Below are 17,754 nucleotides of genomic sequence, written 5' to 3' on the forward strand. Positions count from 1 at the left end.
GAATGCAGTTGTCATTGAAACTACTTAAAAACACAACCTGGACAGATGGAATTGTTCTACTTACTTAGCTTTTTCATGCAGTCACGAAGTCTGGTTTCCAAGCTAAGCACCCTTTGATGTAGTTCCTCATAGTCATAGGCTCCAATTTCCTCCTGAATTCCAGTGAGGACGGCAGACAGATTCCGGATTTCCTCCTTGAACTGGGTGATTAACTTGGCATCTGTTTTGTACTGTTCCAGCACAGGAATCAAGGGCAGGAGCTCGTCCATCTTCTCTTTCAACTCCTGTGAAAAGCAGCCAATTATTCATGAGAGTCATTTAAACAGATCAAACAGCAACATTCTTTTTCACATGATACTTAAGGGAGATTATTAAGACAGATTCACAATTGCTTATTGATTTTTGATTGGAATTGTGTATTTCGTGAGAATGTAAGTGGCTACATGATCATTAATAGTAAATCCACTTATCTCAGCTTTTCAATACAAGAACACCTCTTTAAATGGTTACTTGCTTATGAAACAGATTGATCCTTATCATAATTACAAAACTTCCTATGGTAGCAGTTCTGGGTTTATGTACTATCTTGCTTTCTGGTGGCATTTTAAAAAGTGAACAATGCATTATTTAGTTAGGAAATAGAAGCAGGGTCCATCTTCTAGTTATGAATTATTAGAAATAGGTCAAATATCCTGTTTTAGTCTATTTACCCATTAACTAATTATTAATAATATAGGGGTACTTACAGGAAATTTTGGATCCTGGAACAGCTTTTGCCTAACAGAATTTTTCCAACTTTGGGCTTCCACCACTCTGTCCTTCTACTCCTCCCTCTTTTTAATATCCTTCTTAGCACAGCATCATTAGGAAGGTAAGTTCAGCAAGTATAGTAAATCATGCAAGGCTTTTCAAAGCTCAAAGAAATGTATGTTGCTGTTTACTATTTTGAATTATTACCCATTCTCTGACTTCATTTGCCTTAGCAAAGATAATTTAGAGCTCTTTATGTAAGGCAGAGTTGCTTACCAATGTAGTGAAATTAACTCTTTCAGGGGCTAAGGTGCTCATAATTTATGTAATAAAAGAGCACAGAGTTGTTTGAAACTGAAACGTTGATTTTGGTCTAGAGAACAAGAAGTATACTTTGCCAACACTGTTTCCCTCACTCCTATCTTGGGACTGAGCCAAACCTGCAGTTTCACTTTCAGTTTCTGAACGTGTCACCTTTTTTTCCTTTCTTTTAACTTGGTGGTGGTGGTCAGTGAAAACATTTTATGAGTTTGATTCAGTTGTGAGCTTATTGCAATCTATCGCATTCGCTGAAGAGCTGTCACTGCTATGATCATAGCAGAAACCGCGCTGTGTACTAACGAATTTAAGGAGCTGAAAACTGCATTTTACAATTACATTTAGAACATGTTATCACTATCAATGCGTTAAGATAGCAGGAGCTCCCATTGCCACCCTGATTTATGGGCTTGTGTATCTTGGGGGGAATTTCCACTTGTTCTGTAAGATTGGAATACTTAGAATTTGTCTGTATGTCCATATTGAGTGGGAGGAGACAGAGGGTCTTAATAATGAGAAAGATTGATAAATATCACAGTCAAAAGGCAGAATTGCACAGCTTTGCTCATTTTAGTGGCTCCTTTTGAAATAAACTTCTTATTAGTTTGAGCATTTTTTGCTACCCCTAAAGGAAGACACAGTTGCTTCATTAGGATTTTAATGAGAAGAGTTCTGATGGTACCATTTGCTGCGTATTATAGCAACTGTTACAATGAAGAGTTTTATATTCTAGTATGGGAATATTGAAAAGAGAGTAATTCAGTGTCACAATTTTGGTGGCATTTTATTTCCCCTGAGCTAAAAATTATATATATGTATGTGTGTGTCTGTGTGTGTGTGTGTGTGTGTGTATATATATATATATATATATATATATATATATATATATGAATTTTGGGGTCTTTTCAAAAATTTATAATTCAATTATTGGCAGTCGATTCTAACTCTGGACACTTGTCAGAGAGCAATAGAAAGTCCAACTGATGTACATATCAAATACTTAAAAGATTAAAGTAGAATAACACAGATCTGTGCTTACTTATCCTTTCTAGAATTTCATTTTCTACTATGTTGCTCTTATAGCAAAGTGTATACCTAGACTATCTTACCCAACCAAGATTTCTTCATATAAGAATGATAGTCTCAAGTATGATAACTAGAACAAGCTATTTTATCATAAAGAATATAGAAGACACAACCTACTTAGATTTTTTGATAAGCTGAAAAGAGTGTGCCAGAGGAGGATTTTCTTCCAAATTAAAAGTATTCTTCAATGTTAAACTTCCTTTTGGAATGTTCCATTTCTTCTTCTCATATATGGCGCCTCAGCAGCTAGAGCAAAATCTGACTCATGATAGGACTTGGTGAATAAATACATTTAACAAGCATATCTTGAGCATTTAATTATTATTATTAAATTTAATTCAGAGAGCTATAGTCTACTTGGAGAGGCAATATAGCATTGGTATTAGGAGGCTTAACTCGGGAGCTGGACTTTGTAGTTCTGATACATATTAGATATACGATCCTGGACGAATTGCGTAATTTCTTTGTACATCAGTTTCTCCATGTGAATGATGGGAATAAACACAGTGTCTACCTTATAGGATTGTTGTGAGGATTAGATTAGTTAATATATAGTATATTTAAAGTGCTTGGAACTATGTGTTGACTATGTGTAATTCTTCAAGAAAATGATGTTATTATCATTATTGCTATTTGGAGTTTGACATACAAGTTCAGTATCCACGTGGATTACATGAACTAGGAAAATCAAAATCATTATGTTCTATGGAGCTGCCTAAAAATTAAGTTTTCTTATTGGTGGCTTGGCTTCTGCTAGGCAAACTTATAGAATAGGCAATTTTCTCTTTTTTTTTCCTTTCAGCCTTCTATCTTTTTGTTTCTTTGTCTCCTCTCTTCTTCCATAAGTTCCCATAGATGCACACGCGTCATCATTTGTCACCAACTCTGCCAGCCCTGGTACTTGCAGGCTGTCCCTTGGTGTCACAGAGTTCTGTATTGTCCATCTGAGCTTGAATGATTTTCGCTCTGAGCCAGAAACCCCGAGCTTCTCGCCTTCTGTCCCCCTTCCTTTCTGGGAATGCTCCCTATGTGCCGTAAGTACCGGCTGATCATTCCTGCTTTGTTGATAGCCTTAGCATCGCATCAGGCTCACGGTATTGCTCTATCGTCTACACCCTAACCCTGAATATTGAAAATTGACATTGAACATCTTTCGGTTTTCGTGATCTCCTCTGTAATTTAGTATTTTCTGGGGAGGAAAGTGGGCACTAGTCCAAAACCATTTTCTTGAATATTGCCAAGTCCTGTAGCTCTTCCCCTGAACTTCTCTAAACAAAATTAAGAAAAATTAATAATTCTTCCCTTTGTGCCATTTTGATGTTTATGCCTCTTTTTACTGTCCAATTTTACCTGCCTGTTTGTTAGTTGTCTTTCATAGAAGAGAGATTATGTATTATATACCCAGCAGAGGGCCCAACACTGCCTTATACACAGTATGTGCTCAATAAATATTGGTTAAAATTAATTTATTTGCTTTTCAGCCTTATACTCTTCTGTGTTTACCATTCCCCCATAATTTCTCTGTTCTTCTAGTTTACTCATTCTCTTATTTCCAATAATCTTTAAATTTATTTTTATCTTCTAGGCCTTGCTCTAATTTGTTATCATTTCTTAGCCTTCTGGCTTTGCTTACTTCTCTCTTCAATTTAATCTCATGATTCATCACTTTAGCCCCCTCTCTTGTCAATACCCTGAACTTTCTTACCCTCTTGTCCTTCTGTTGTACCTTTCTGGGAAAACTTTAAAACTGGTTCAGTGCAAGATTGTTTTTTATACCTTTCTACTCAGGCTCCTGAGCACCACTGAAGAAAATTACAAAACCATGCTAATTTCTGCCATATTAAGCTGTGTCATGCAGAGACCCAGTTTCATGTCCCTGACTAGCTCCCTGCCAATCATAATTTTGTATGAAAAGCACTTCTAATGTTTGACCAAGAACTTGGATTCAGGCCCACTCCCTCACCATTAACAGTGTATCTCACTTCCTAACTGGCAGGGAAAGCAGAGGCTATTATGCTTGTAAAATCACAGTATGTTTTATAAACTATGTGCTATGCCTTTGTAAGACAGACTATTTCTTTTTAATAGAAGCTCAAATAGCATTATCATAGATTTTATTTTAATCTATGACAGTGTCATACATAGTTATTAAAAATCCACATAGCATGCTTAAAAGCATTGTTTCTCCATTTTCAGTGTTTCTAGATAATTACCAATAAACAGCTTAAAGTCTAAAAAAATACTTTTTTGTGGGACTTCCCTGGTTGCGCAGTGGTTAAGAATCCGCCTGCCAATGCAGGTGACACGGGTTTGAGCCGTGGTCTCGGAAAATCCCACATGCCGTGGAGCAACTAAGCCCGTGCACCACAACTACTGAGCCCATGTGCCACAACTACTGAAGCCTGCGCTCCTAGAGCCTGTGCTCCACAACAAGAGAAGCCCGCGCACCGCAACAAAGAGTAGCACCTGCTCGCTGCAACTAGAGAGAGCCCGTGCGCAGCCACGAAGACCCAACGCAGCCAAATAAATAAATAAATAAATAAACAAAATAAAATAAATAAATACTTTTTGTATCAAATTGTGAAATAACCCTTGTTTATGTGCTGTTAATAATGGTATTATTGCCTCTTTTAATAATTCATATTCTCTGTATTTCTCCTCATATTAGCAAGGCATAAAATCATCAGAAAATCTTTGATAAATTTAATTATTAATTTTCCTAGATTGACCATTGTCATACATATTGAAATGCCTTTAAATCTATCCAGAATCTCCGCCTAGCTCTAGGAGGGTAAAGCTCTTTTTATAACAAGTCTTCTATGCATTCCTACCAGCTAATGGTCAGTTTCAGTGGAGAGATTATTGATGTCCCCAGTGAATTTTGAACCTTGCATATATGGGCTGATGTACAGTTATTTCTAGCTGAGTGCCATGGTGGCTGTCCATCATACTCAGTGTCTCATTTGGACTGACAAGATTGCTGAAGTCAAACTTACTTGAAAATGCTTGGTCATTAGTGTCTTCCGGTCATCTTCAATCTGCCGAAACTTGGCCTTCAGCCCTTTCATTTGGGTTTCCATTTTTAGAACATATTGGAAATCTCTCTGAGTTCTCAAGTTTAAGACTTCAATAGACTGAGACATGTTTTGAACCTGTTAAACAAGAACATTGGCATTATTGTCTTTTTACAGGTGTATACAGTCACTACTGAAGTAGCAAAAATGGCATTAACATTAAAAACTGGAAGTGCCAAATCCATAATTTCATTTCCACAGGACATACTTTCAGAAGGCTAATTCTTCATGATAAACATTCAAATAATTTAGCAAAAGAAAATTGTACCTAGGCAGGAAATAATAAAATGGACATTCTAGCATTAGAAATGACTAAATATTAATAAGATTTTGATATGTCAGAAAAATAAATTTAAAAAATAGAATATTAATTCCAGGGCTTAGTAAGCTTATCATGGCTCAATCTGTTAAATGTTAAGATAAGTTGTTTCTTTAAGTACTGACTCTGACTTCCTCAGGGTCTGGGATGCTTAGCAATTGTGGATGGTGGTGAAGTGTCCAACAGATCTAGCATGCATTCATTCCAGTACAGTTACTTCAAGCTGCATCTGAAGTACTCCCAGGGGTGAGGCTGAACTGAGCAAGATGAGTGGTGGTAGCGTTGGGACACCTCCTAACTCAGAGACCATACTGTTTAAGAGACTTGGAAATTGGCCACTGCATTAAGTGTTTGGTAGATAGGCAATAAATATATGTTAAGGTGATGGTACCATCCCAAGTTCATTGAGCCCCAGGCTATTTAGAAGTGGGAAATAGGTGACCTATAAAGCATGTAGAAATGAGGAAAGAAAGACTACTCTAATTCTTATGGCAGCAGAATCTGGAAAACAAAGTGAAAGCCTCTAATAGGAGGAGAGCTATTAAATGAGTTGAGGAATAGAATATGACTAAACTAATTTAAAGGATACAATAGAGCTCTATACTTTGGTACTCACAGTATTGTCTACAGAGCAACAACTTGGCATCACCTGTGAGCCTGTCAGAAATGCAGAATCTTGGGGCCCAACCCAGAGCTACTGAGGCAGACTCTTCATTTTATCAAGATTCCCTAAGTGATTCTTATGTTTATACATTTTGAGAAACATTGCTTAACATGGAGGAATATCCAAGAGAAAAGTAAGTGAGAAAAGAAAATGTAAAGATCTTTATATAATTTGAATCCTTTTATTCTAAATAAAATTCACCTCTCTCCCGCCCTCTCTCTTTCTCTCACTATGTCCCACACGTACACACACACACACACACACACACACACACACACACACTTGAGCACACATATGTAAAAGAAAGCAGTATATAAGCAAAAAACATGGAGAAAGATATGGAAGGATTAGAAGAATACATATTAGGTGATTAAAATTAGTTTTCTGGTGGGGGGTGGTAAGGTGTGGGTGAGAGGAGAAGTAACAAAATAAATATTGTAGAAAGAGGTCCCTGGTAAATATTGTATATAAATTCATTTGCATAGAATTATATTTTATATTCATAAATGAATACATGAAAGCATGGGCTCAAAAAATGGGATTTCAGATGAGTTTTACCTCATTTCATATATTTTTATGCATTATTCCATGTATTTTAAAATAAACAAGTATTATTTATGTAACACATAAAAAAGTTATTTTCATTGTAAAACCTTGTGAGTTACAAATAAGGAAGGGATTTGTTCAGAGACAATTTCTGTTATCAGGTAAGTCTTAGTGGACCAGCTAGCTTTAAAGAGACCGTTGTCAATATATTCCTCAGCATTGGAACATTCAGAAAAGGCAGTGAACTCTGCTGCCTTGGCTTGCCTCAGTTCCTCCACTTGCTTTTGTTTTTTTGTTTTTGTCAGAGAAGGTCATATTTTTCTGTTTCTTTTTCTGCTGTCTTGATCCATAGTCCTGTCCTTTATAAACCCTGTCTTTTCGGGACATACTACAGTCTAGCTTATATTAAATCTAATTGTGTAATGTGTGTGAATGGGAAACACAAAAGTGGCTGCCCTTCTGTAAACTCATTGAGGTTAGAATCTGTGTCTTATTCATACCTTTTATTCCCATGACCTTACACAGAACTAGGCACAGAATAATTGCTCAAATGTTTATTGGGTAAAATTATCTTAGGCTTCCAACAGTAGTAATATGTAACAAGTATTTTAATATTTTAACAAAAGTATCTTTCTCCTGTCACTGGTTTGGCTATAGTATTACATGACCCTCAAATATTTCTTAATTTACTATCATTCATACATTCAGAAAGCTTCATTTTAAAAAAACTTTGATGCAGCACAGAATTACTGAGGCAACATTGAAAGCATGGTAACTGCATCTTGGATGAATGCAATGCTTTCAAAATAATTTTCAACTCCATTATGGTTAAGCATGAATAAAGAAAAGCCATTTGTGTTAAAGAAACTATTTACACATTTAAATATGGCATTTGTCTATGAAAACACGCATCTCTGGCATGTCCAATATTTTCCTAGGAATTCTGTGTACTTAGGCAGAATCCATACAATTAGAAAACGATAGGCAAGTGAGATATCCTGGATAAAGTTAAAACAGCCTCTCTTATTTTGCCTCTAACTTACCCTATCAGTTTAATTTTCAACTTTATTTGTGTTATGCGAAAATGCACTGAGAGAATTTTTGCTGAGACTTGATTGTGACCTTCAAGCAGAATCATGTATAATTATAAGAGTTACATTTGGGGTGATGGCTAGAGATGGAGCTGTCTAACTGGGGAGGATGGTTCTGGGCTGCCTTTTGCTTTTCCTGCTGGCTGTACCTAGGACTGTTTAGTTTCCCACTGGTTATGGAGACCCACTGAGAATCAGTTTCCTGGTGATACTTGAGATTGGATCCCCATGATTACACTTGTGGGAAGGAGACTCATTCCTCTTTTAGTCTGCTTATCTCTGATGTTCTGCTATTCAGCTGTCTACACATGCCCCTGGGTAGACTGTCTACATAGTGTGGCAAGCTCATTGTTACTCTTCACTGATAATGTTTTGAACTCTTTATTTACCTTGGTTCTTTGTATAAATAAAACGTCTGAGGCCTTTCTGAACTTAAACACAAACTAACTTAGATTTTCACTCTCATTTATAATTAGTGTGGAGGCTACTTGAAAAAAAGAAGCCCTACAGTTCAGTATGCTTGGATAGGGTTGGGATTAACAAAAATAAACAGGGATTTCTTTATTGTAGGTCTTCACAGAACCTTTAGTATTAAACCGTATGACGGAAATCTTCAAGAGTGAAGTATCATGTACCGTGTTTCTTAAAATTATTTTATTGGAGGATGTCATCAGCATCCTATTCCAAAAATCACAGTTTAGGAAATATTGACCTAGACAATGCGGGCCTGTACAGAGATGCTGCATAGCTAACAGACAAGCATTTTTTTTTTTTAAGTGAAAATTTTTAGCTTGTATACACTAAGACCTGATGTATTGTGAAACCAATTGTAATTTTTCTAATATTCAGTAGTATAAATACTTGTTCAAAATATTTGACAGAGCATCAGTTAAATAAGTGTGGGTACCACCAGTGGCATTTTGAATGACACTGGCACGGTGTTGAGAAAATGCAAAGTTGATCTGGTATGGCTCCACAGTCTACTGGTTGAGTGACATTGATAAGTTTTTTAGCCTCAAAAAACACCAGTTTCCTTTTATGTAAACTTAGAAGGGCAACAACCTCTGCTATAAGGTTTGAATGGAGCAGATACAAATATAATAGATGGGAACTATTGTTATTCATATTATTCTCAATAAGAATATTCCCTTATTGTAAACTAAATCAATCCTTTGGTTAATAATGACATGGGCTGCTTAATGGTCAGGCTCCTATTTGCCATCTGGTACCTTGGATATTTGTAAAACTATAGAGAAGCCAGCAAGGGACTGGCTCAGTCTGCATAAGGAATGCTGCTTTCAGATGTTTTTTCTTTGGGTCAGTGCAGCAAACCAGTGCTACTTACTTCCGTCAGGCCACTCTAAATAGTACACACAATTTATTATTCCTCTGTTTCCATAACACTACCAAATGGTGAATTTGCTTAATCTAACCTGTGGTGACCTTGATTTTGTTAATAAATTTTGTTTTTTGTCATTTAGGTATTGATGCAATTTTTTAAACATCTTTATTGGAGTATAACTGCTTTACATTGTTGTGTTAGTTGCTGCTGTATAACAAAGTGAATCAGCTATACGTATGCATATATCCCCATATCCCTCCTTCTTGCGTCTCCCTCCCACCCTCCCTATCCCACCCCTCTAGGTGGTCACAATGCACCGAGCTGATCTCCCTGTGCTATGCCGCTGCATTTTTAAAGGTGTGATTTTCTAGAATTTCGTTAAAATGGTAAACAAATTGCCTATTGGATGGTATGGTCATATAAACTTCAATGATTGCTTCAATCAATCCCCTTAGTTGTACTTTTCAGACCTTATTCATCCTTTACTCATTCCTGGTTTTATCATAGCTCTGGAATACATTTCCCTCTGGACATGAAGAGAGTATTATCCACTTCCTGACATTCATAGTTTATTTGAATTTTTCAGCTGATTTTTGAAGAAATGTCCAAGTCTATGTGTGGGTGTGTGTATGCAATGCTGTACTAAAAATAGTAACAGAAATAAGATTATCGAGTCTAAGAAAATGTTTCTCATCATAGTTGATGTAGAAAGAAGATATTTTTGCGTAGAAAAGAAGATGGAGTAGAAAGTTAGTAATCTGAGAGGAAATACAAGTTAATAGAAAAGCAAAATTGGATTTAAAAGATTAAATCTTTTTACCAAAATAATTAATTTCCCTAGTAACCAAATAATATTAAACTATATGTTTGAACTTTTTTATAGATATAAAGAAAATCTATGAAGAGAAGAATAATCATAGTTCATATGTCATGAACAGTTTTAACAGTTGAGAGGCACGTTAGCTGGGGTCATTAACTTGAATGACAGTTACATTTGCTCTTGTTTAGGGGACAGATATTGAAGGAGCAGGGAAGACTGGATCTTTTTAAAAAAGAGACTTAAGAAGAGAAAGCAAATAGGTGATGATGACTCCAAGGATAAGGGCAGAAAAAGCAGACTAATCTCTGTATGAAAATATGAAAATAAGTCTTCTTAAAATCTTAGGGCATCAATATACTTCCAAGTAATGTACACTGAGGAAAGTTATTTTAATTATATGGCAGTGGAAGAGAGTTACTGTAGCTAGACTTAAAATTGCATAAACTAGGGATGTCTGTATTAACAAATTCAGTGCTTTCATTTTTCTAGCTTCTCTTAATTTTCTGTTAAAGCTTCCTATTCAGTGCTATAATTGTGTAAATGATCATGGGAAGGATATTTCACTGTATGAATTGTTGAGCATGATATCCTCTAAAAACACATACTACCTAATATATCTTATTATCCCTGAAGATATTTAAAATTCAAATATGTTGTCATCCTTCCATTGCTCTGGCCACCCCAGCTGTCCAACTATATTCAGAGGCCAACACAGTGAAAGTGTGAATGAGGAAAACTGAAAGAACCATTCATTGTTTTTTTTTCTCCCTAAACTAAACATAAATAACCTTTCATGAGATGACTTTCATCTGTGAAAGAGAATAAATCAAGGGCATTCTGCATTTGGTTATTATGGATCCAGCTTAAGTAAATTATATGGAGAGAATGCTATTGAATGAAATTGAAGAACTTAATGTTCAAAGGAATGACTTAGAAAATGATGTTAAATGCTTGGAATTATTCATTATCTGTCCAGATAGCTTGCATATTGTATGCCATTATTTTAACTTCCCTGCAAGATTGTTGATGAGATCGAAAAGTATGAGCTCAAAGAGCCTAGTGTGATCCTGAAAGTTGAGGCTAAATTTCTGTCATTGGAATAAGACTTCATACTATTTTCTTCTTAAGGAGAGATAGACTAGATATTAAGAAATATGACAGAAAGCCAGTCTTAAGGCAAGATTGGGACAAGTAAAAGTCATATAAATAGAACAACAGAGCAGGAATCTTGAGATACTACTTTCAAGGAAGGGGAAAGCATTTATTTGAGAAGGGGGACAAAAATTGGAAGAACCCTCCTCACCATTACCTGCCTTCCCATAATTTCCTTTTCAAAGAATGGTAGATTTCAATAAAAATATTCACAGGGGACAAAGGACACCTACCTTTTCCAGCAGCTGGCGAAGCTGCCTGCTTTTGGCATCCCGAGAGCACAGGTTTTGTTCTGGAGCAACCACTGTGCAAATGCATCGTCCATCAGGATCCTGTGCTGAGCTGTATACCTGCCATCCTTCTTTGGGACTAATCTGAGTCTGAGGAAATCAATAGCACAAAACACAGAAAACACAGACAAAGAGAGAAAGAGTGTGGGTTTGTATAATTGTAAGCAAAGCATGTTTTTTTTTGATATTTAAAGTTTGTGATTTTATTCTCTAAAGTTAAAAAGAAAGAGATTAAATAATTCACATAGGCAGCACAGCTTCATTCAGTTATACCTTCCTTTTCAGTGCTCAGAAGGAGAATCTTTCTTTTTCTTTTGATTCCATATTATTAACTATTTATTGATCCTACACCACTTCCTAATGCTTTCTGTCATATTTGGACAATTTAATGCAACTTTAGAAGTATCTACTAAATATTCAATACTTAGTCACATATCACCAATCTTTCTACACAGGGTGTGTTAGCTTGTCTTCCTCAACAGTAAATGGTAATTAGTAGTATGTATTTTTCTGATTATTACTCATGTGTGATATTCTGAAGCAAAGTCCTCTCCCAGAGAGCTTCTCATGTATTGAAGGGTCAATTATTAATAAAGCTGAAAAGGTATCACATGAGAATATAGGGTAAAAATAATTAGACCAGCATTGTTTTGCAAAGGATATAGAGTCTCAGAAGAGTTAAAGATAGTATTTTGGCATAGGCCGCCGAACTGACCTTCCCAAATTACTTTTGTGCACTTGTTACCCAAACTCACTAGAACCCTATCTTAAAGTGACATTCCTGTTCTACTGCAGTCTGCCTCCTATTGTTTCTAGTTTTTCTGTATCTTCCTATAAGAAACTTCTTTCCAACCAAATTGGTCTTTTTGTGCCCTGAAAGCGTGCAACCTTGATTCACATCTTTTGTATGTTACTCATTTTGTTCTCCTACTTGGAATACCTCTTACAAACCTTCAATTTACTCAGTCCTCATGGTTTCAACCTCTTCTGAAGGATTGTCTGTGTTATTCATTAGGCACTTAATGTGTATTTTCTAGTATTGTTATCTGTCTTTCATATGTCTTTTTCAATAATTAGTCTATATCCAGCTACAGGATATATTGGCTACTTCCTATCTGCCATATCAAGTACATTCTATCAAGTACAAAAATCAGTAACTCATTTTTTGTCTAGTTATTTTCCAGAAGAACTCTGCTTTGAGCATACATTCTCCACTATGTAATCAGAAGCTGTTGTGGATGTCTTAATGCACAGCCCAGAGAGACACTCATTCATTATTCCAGGTGCTGAGAGTGTCAGTGGCTTGACTCTCAACTGAGTTCTCTCTGGGGTTTGCTGAGGCTGAAGAATGCTGCCTGCTCAAGGTCAGACCCTATTACATGGGATAGCTCACATCCATTGACTTGCTGATGCAGGGGTACAAAGAAGGATGCTAAAAGCAGGAATAATTATTATTCCCATTTCACAGAAGAGGAAATTAGTTAACTTGCCTAAGAATGCACAGCTTGTATATAGTAGAGCTATGTATGAAGCCAGAGCAGTACTGTCCAATAGAATGAGAGCCACGTGTATAATTTTAAATTTTCTAGTAGGCAGGTTTAAAACAGTAAAAAGAAACAAGTGAAATTACTTTTAATAATATATTTTATTTAACCCAATATATCCAAAATATTATCATTTCAACATGTACTCAATATAAAAGTTATTCATGAAATACTTTACATTGTTTTTTTCTCCTTTTTTGTACACTCTTTGAAATTGAGTGTGCATTTTACACTTATAGCACACCTCAGCTCGGACCAGCCACATCCCAAGTGCCCAGTAGCCACGGTGGCCTCCTTATTGGACTGTATAGCTATAGAATCTTGCTTTTAATTCCAGTGCTATGGCCATATTACTATGATGCTGAACATCCAGATAATCGTTCTTAAAGGTCAATCATATGGATATTGAAAAACCTACCTGACAGGTGTTACATAGACAAACCAGCCAATTTGCATCTGAGTTTCTTTTTCCTGTGGAAATATCAGATAAACCAGTGGGCCTCCTTCTAGCTAAGCTCTGACTAACATCTACAGCTGGGATCTGAAATTCTTCAGTCTTTGTCCTTCCCTCTATGGTTTCCAGGGAATCAGCAGATAAGGAGATATTTCTTATATTATCAGGAGAAGGGGGAGATGAATTTTGTCTAGGAAAGAAGGTATTTAATGACTCAGGCTGGAGGGGCTGGAACAAGGAAGGATGAAAGAGAGGCTGAGATGGGGCTAGGAACATGGAGGTGAATGGTGCCCAGCAGAGAACTATTTTGCACAATGCCCAGTGTTACTGGGCTGGTCTGTTTGCCTTTAGACTGGAGCGCTTTGCCTGGTAGGAAGCAGATTCTTAAAAGGACTAAACCAGCCTGACCTCTCTCCACAGAGCTGCCATAGTCTGTGGCATCTTCTGTCTTGTAATTTGCAGCAGAACAGATATAATCTCCTACTTATTCTCTCCCAGGCCCTAGCTCGTCACATACCATCAACCAACACACAGATTTTTTCCTTTCAAGGGCTTTAGAGAAAATCACTATAGGGTGCTTATAGGCATTCCAACAACAATCATGGGGAAGCTATAAATTATAAACTCGTGAAATTCAAAAAGATGTCATAGTCCTTGTCCTTGGTCTGTAATGAAAAGGAAATGGTGCCAAACCTGTCTTTTAGTCTCCTTTTTCAGATAGCTCATGGAAGTGTCCTGTGCTGCCTTTTATTTCTGAGGTATTGGATTCATTATCATTTCTTTCTTTTGATTCCCCTTACTCCTTCTTTCTAGCATTTATGCCTGACTATGATTGGGACAGAAAGATGTACTTAGAATTATATATTATTAGAATCAGATAAGATCGTAAAGATAATCTTTTCATGCTAAAGAAGAAAAAATGCAAAGAGATTATCTACAGAACGGAGATAGGTACAGCTTAGCAGAGTAGTTTCAATGATGTAATTAAAGGTTTAAGCTGAGTAACAGTATGGAACGAATATATCTCGACATAGGTTCTACAGTTTCAACTAGGCTTCTCCTGACATTGGACACAAATCTCAAATATGTCAGAAAATTAAGGCTTCTCACTAGAATAAATTTAGCTTTTGTATAAAGGAGCAGGGACCACCCAATTATAATATTAAAATATCTTTAACAGCAGTGCAAATACTGATTATTAAACCTGGCATCATTAATATTGATGTTCTCTTGCCAGGTGTTTGGCTAACTAGTAAAGAGCTTATAATGTCAGGGCAAGGTGTCAGTTGCTCTCTGGAATGAGGGAAGCAGAAAAGGTGAATAGGGTTTGATGTTCATTTAGTATTCTTCCTGAAGTGTCAGCTTAATAAAAGTAGAATCTGGTTTTGTTTGTACTTTCAATTGTCTTCTTGTAAGAATTATTGAAAAGAGCCATGGCTTTATCTGCTGCAGAGTTAGTCTGAATGATCTCAACTATAGCAAGTTACCTCTCTGGCAAGAAAAAGGTAACTCAAAAGAGAAAAAAGCTAGTATAAAAGATGAGTGCTTGACAGTTGTGTGGGTTTGACAGAGTCTTCTGTGTCAGGTTTAGTGATAAAGGAAGCTTTATGAGCGTGTCTAGTGTTCTCTTTTATGACACCCATATTGGCATTGAAAAGAGGATAAAAATAAAACCAGCTAAGACCTCAGGTGGAAAGAAATATTTAGATGGATTTTGGATACCAATGAGAAAAGATCTGCTCTCATTTTAACTTAAAAGAGCAGTTACTTAGGTGTCAATAAAACTCATATAATAGTAATAGCAAACATTTATGGTGCTCTAGCCATTAGTTGGCAGTTCACATACATTACTGCCTTTGAATATCACAGTAACTCTATGAACTAGGTGATGTTATTCTGCCCATTTTATAGGTGAGGAAACTGAGACTTAGAGACAGTAAGGAACTTGCTCAAGGTCATGTAGGAGGTAATCAGCAGAGCTGAGATTTGCACTTGCACAGTCTGATATCAGAGCTTGAAAGTTTAACCCCCATACTGCACCACCAGTTATCTGAAATTCCCTTTTATATATGATTAAGATAATTCTGATAGCATTTTCTGAACTACCGTGAAGCTGACTACTTGGACCTGGAGGGTGCATACGGTTTATTGCTATCCAAAGCATTGCTAATCACAGTGATTACTGATGCAATTCTCTTTGAACCTTTTGTGTTAATTAGAAGAACTAAATGAACTATTTAGCAGTTTTTTTTTGTTTTTTGTTTTGTTTTTTTTAATGAGGATCTTGAATCAGATGCGTATGTTTGATTGATTGATTGATTTTGGCTGTGTTGGGTCTTCGTTTCTGTGCGAGGGCTTTCTCCAGTTGTGGCAAGCGGGGGCCACTCTTCATCGCGATGCGCGGGCCTCTCACCGTCGCGGCCTCTCTCGTTGCGGAGCACAGGCTCCAGACGCGCAGGCTCAGCAGTTGTGGCTCACGGGCCCAGCCGCTCTGCGGCATGTGGGATCTTCCCAGGCCAGGGCTCGAACCCGTGTCCCCTGCATTAGCAGGCAGATTCTCAACCACTGCGCCACCAGGGAAGCGCCAACAGTTTTTAATATTACAAAACTCATGAAATATTTAGGCATGCTCTAAATAGAATTAAAATGATAATTTTAACAATTGGATTTCAAGTTTGGATTTTTTGCTTACAATTTAATTACAGAGCTATGCTTTATAAATACAAAGCTACTTTGTGAGAAGTCTCTGAGAACTTCAGGGGCTTTGAACAGGAAAGAAAGATCCTGAAGACTGAGGTAAAAATAAAAATAAAAATATCTTGCATTTCAGCATGTTTTTCTTTTTATAAAACCCCTTCTCTTATATTAGTCTCACTTCTTTTGAACCAATACCCTTAGAAATAGACATTATCTTATTTATGAGGAAACTGAAACGCAAAGAACTGAAGCAGTGTTTTCCGAAGTCACCTGTTTAGTAATATATTATATATGTTATATATATGATATACATATATATCATATATATAATATATGTATATATATAATATATATCATATATATTATATATATAATATATGTATATATATAATATATATCATATATATTATATATAACATATATAATATAATCAAATATATATGATATATATATTTATATATATATATATATAAATATATATATAGCATATATGCTATATATGGGACTTATACCAGTTTTCTCCAGTTTTCAGATCAGAGCTCTTTATGTTCATCCTCTGCAGATAAATTGCAGATAGATCGCCTATGTCCATTCACCAATAGCTGAAAAAACTTCGCTTTAGAGGAGATGCACCCAGCGAGGTGGAGGGCATTATCCAAACAATGTGGAAACAAGTAGCAGTTGGGACTCCAAAGGAATAATTAGCAGTAAAGGCTTGGCAAGACACAAGTGGAGGGACAGGCAAAGGGACAGCATTCTGATTCTTTGAAGAGGACAGAATCAACTGGTTGAACATTGCTAGGTCTTATGTTTATGCTGAATGTCTGGGAATTTCATGAAAGTACAGACTGAGGCAAAAAAGAATAAGGGATCTAGCTAATGAAAGGGGGGTACAAGGTAGGGGAAAATAAAGCAGAAAAAAATCCATTTACTAAAACCTATTCAATTTAGAATAGGAGATACCTGATGATTTAGAGGAGATACCTGATGAAAAGTCCTTATAAATTTTCTGTCTGAGTATAGGTTTGGTCTCAGAGAATGAAATGTGGTTTAGCATGCTAATGACTTTAGTTGTGAAGAGAAGAAATGTGAGGACAGGAATAATAGAGATGTTGACAGACCACACTAAAAGAAGCTGTGTTCTGGAGGATGTATTAATAAAGATGTCACTGCATAGCAGTTTTCCTCCTATTTCTTATGAGACTAGTTGGAACTGAAATAAGAAATATATATTCTTCACTCAAGGCAACCTCAGGCTCTAAGAAAAACAACTGTAAAAACAATGACAAAAAACAGTTAAACACAAAACCGAAGACATCCTCAAATTCAGGTTGGTTGATCACTTCTTCTCATATTCTGGAAATCATAATGACTCAGAGTTGGGAAGGACTTAGAAGTCATATCTGGTCCTATGTCTTTCCACTCAGTGACACTTCTCCTATGTATTCTCCTTGTGTTTCCGCTTGAACTCTGCATGATAGGGATTTCCCTGCTTCATAGGCAGCCCCTTCCATCGGTGGAAAGCTAAAGGACTGGCTCTGAACGTCTCTCTTTGTAATGTTCCCCCTTTTGCCCTCCTTCTGCTTGAAGTACTTAAGAATAAATCT

At 36.4% G+C, this 17,754-nt stretch overlaps 1 protein-coding gene across 1 annotated transcript in view; it reads right to left on the bottom strand.

Moving 5' to 3' along the window:
* Nucleotides 1–17,754, bottom strand: part of OLFM3 (olfactomedin 3) — a 194,665-nt gene that overhangs the window by 35,066 nt on the left and 141,845 nt on the right. The window contains exons 2-4 of the mRNA XM_007169510.2: nt 11,396–11,542; nt 5,151–5,306; nt 65–284 (exon numbers count right to left, since the gene is read on the bottom strand). Of these exons, the coding sequence (XP_007169572.1) occupies nt 65–284; nt 5,151–5,306; nt 11,396–11,542 (523 nt within the window). The remainder of the gene's footprint in view (nt 1–64; nt 285–5,150; nt 5,307–11,395; nt 11,543–17,754) is intronic.

This window comes from Balaenoptera acutorostrata, chromosome 1, assembly GCF_949987535.1.
Source record: "Balaenoptera acutorostrata chromosome 1, mBalAcu1.1, whole genome shotgun sequence".
Lineage (NCBI taxonomy): Eukaryota > Metazoa > Chordata > Mammalia > Artiodactyla > Balaenopteridae > Balaenoptera > Balaenoptera acutorostrata.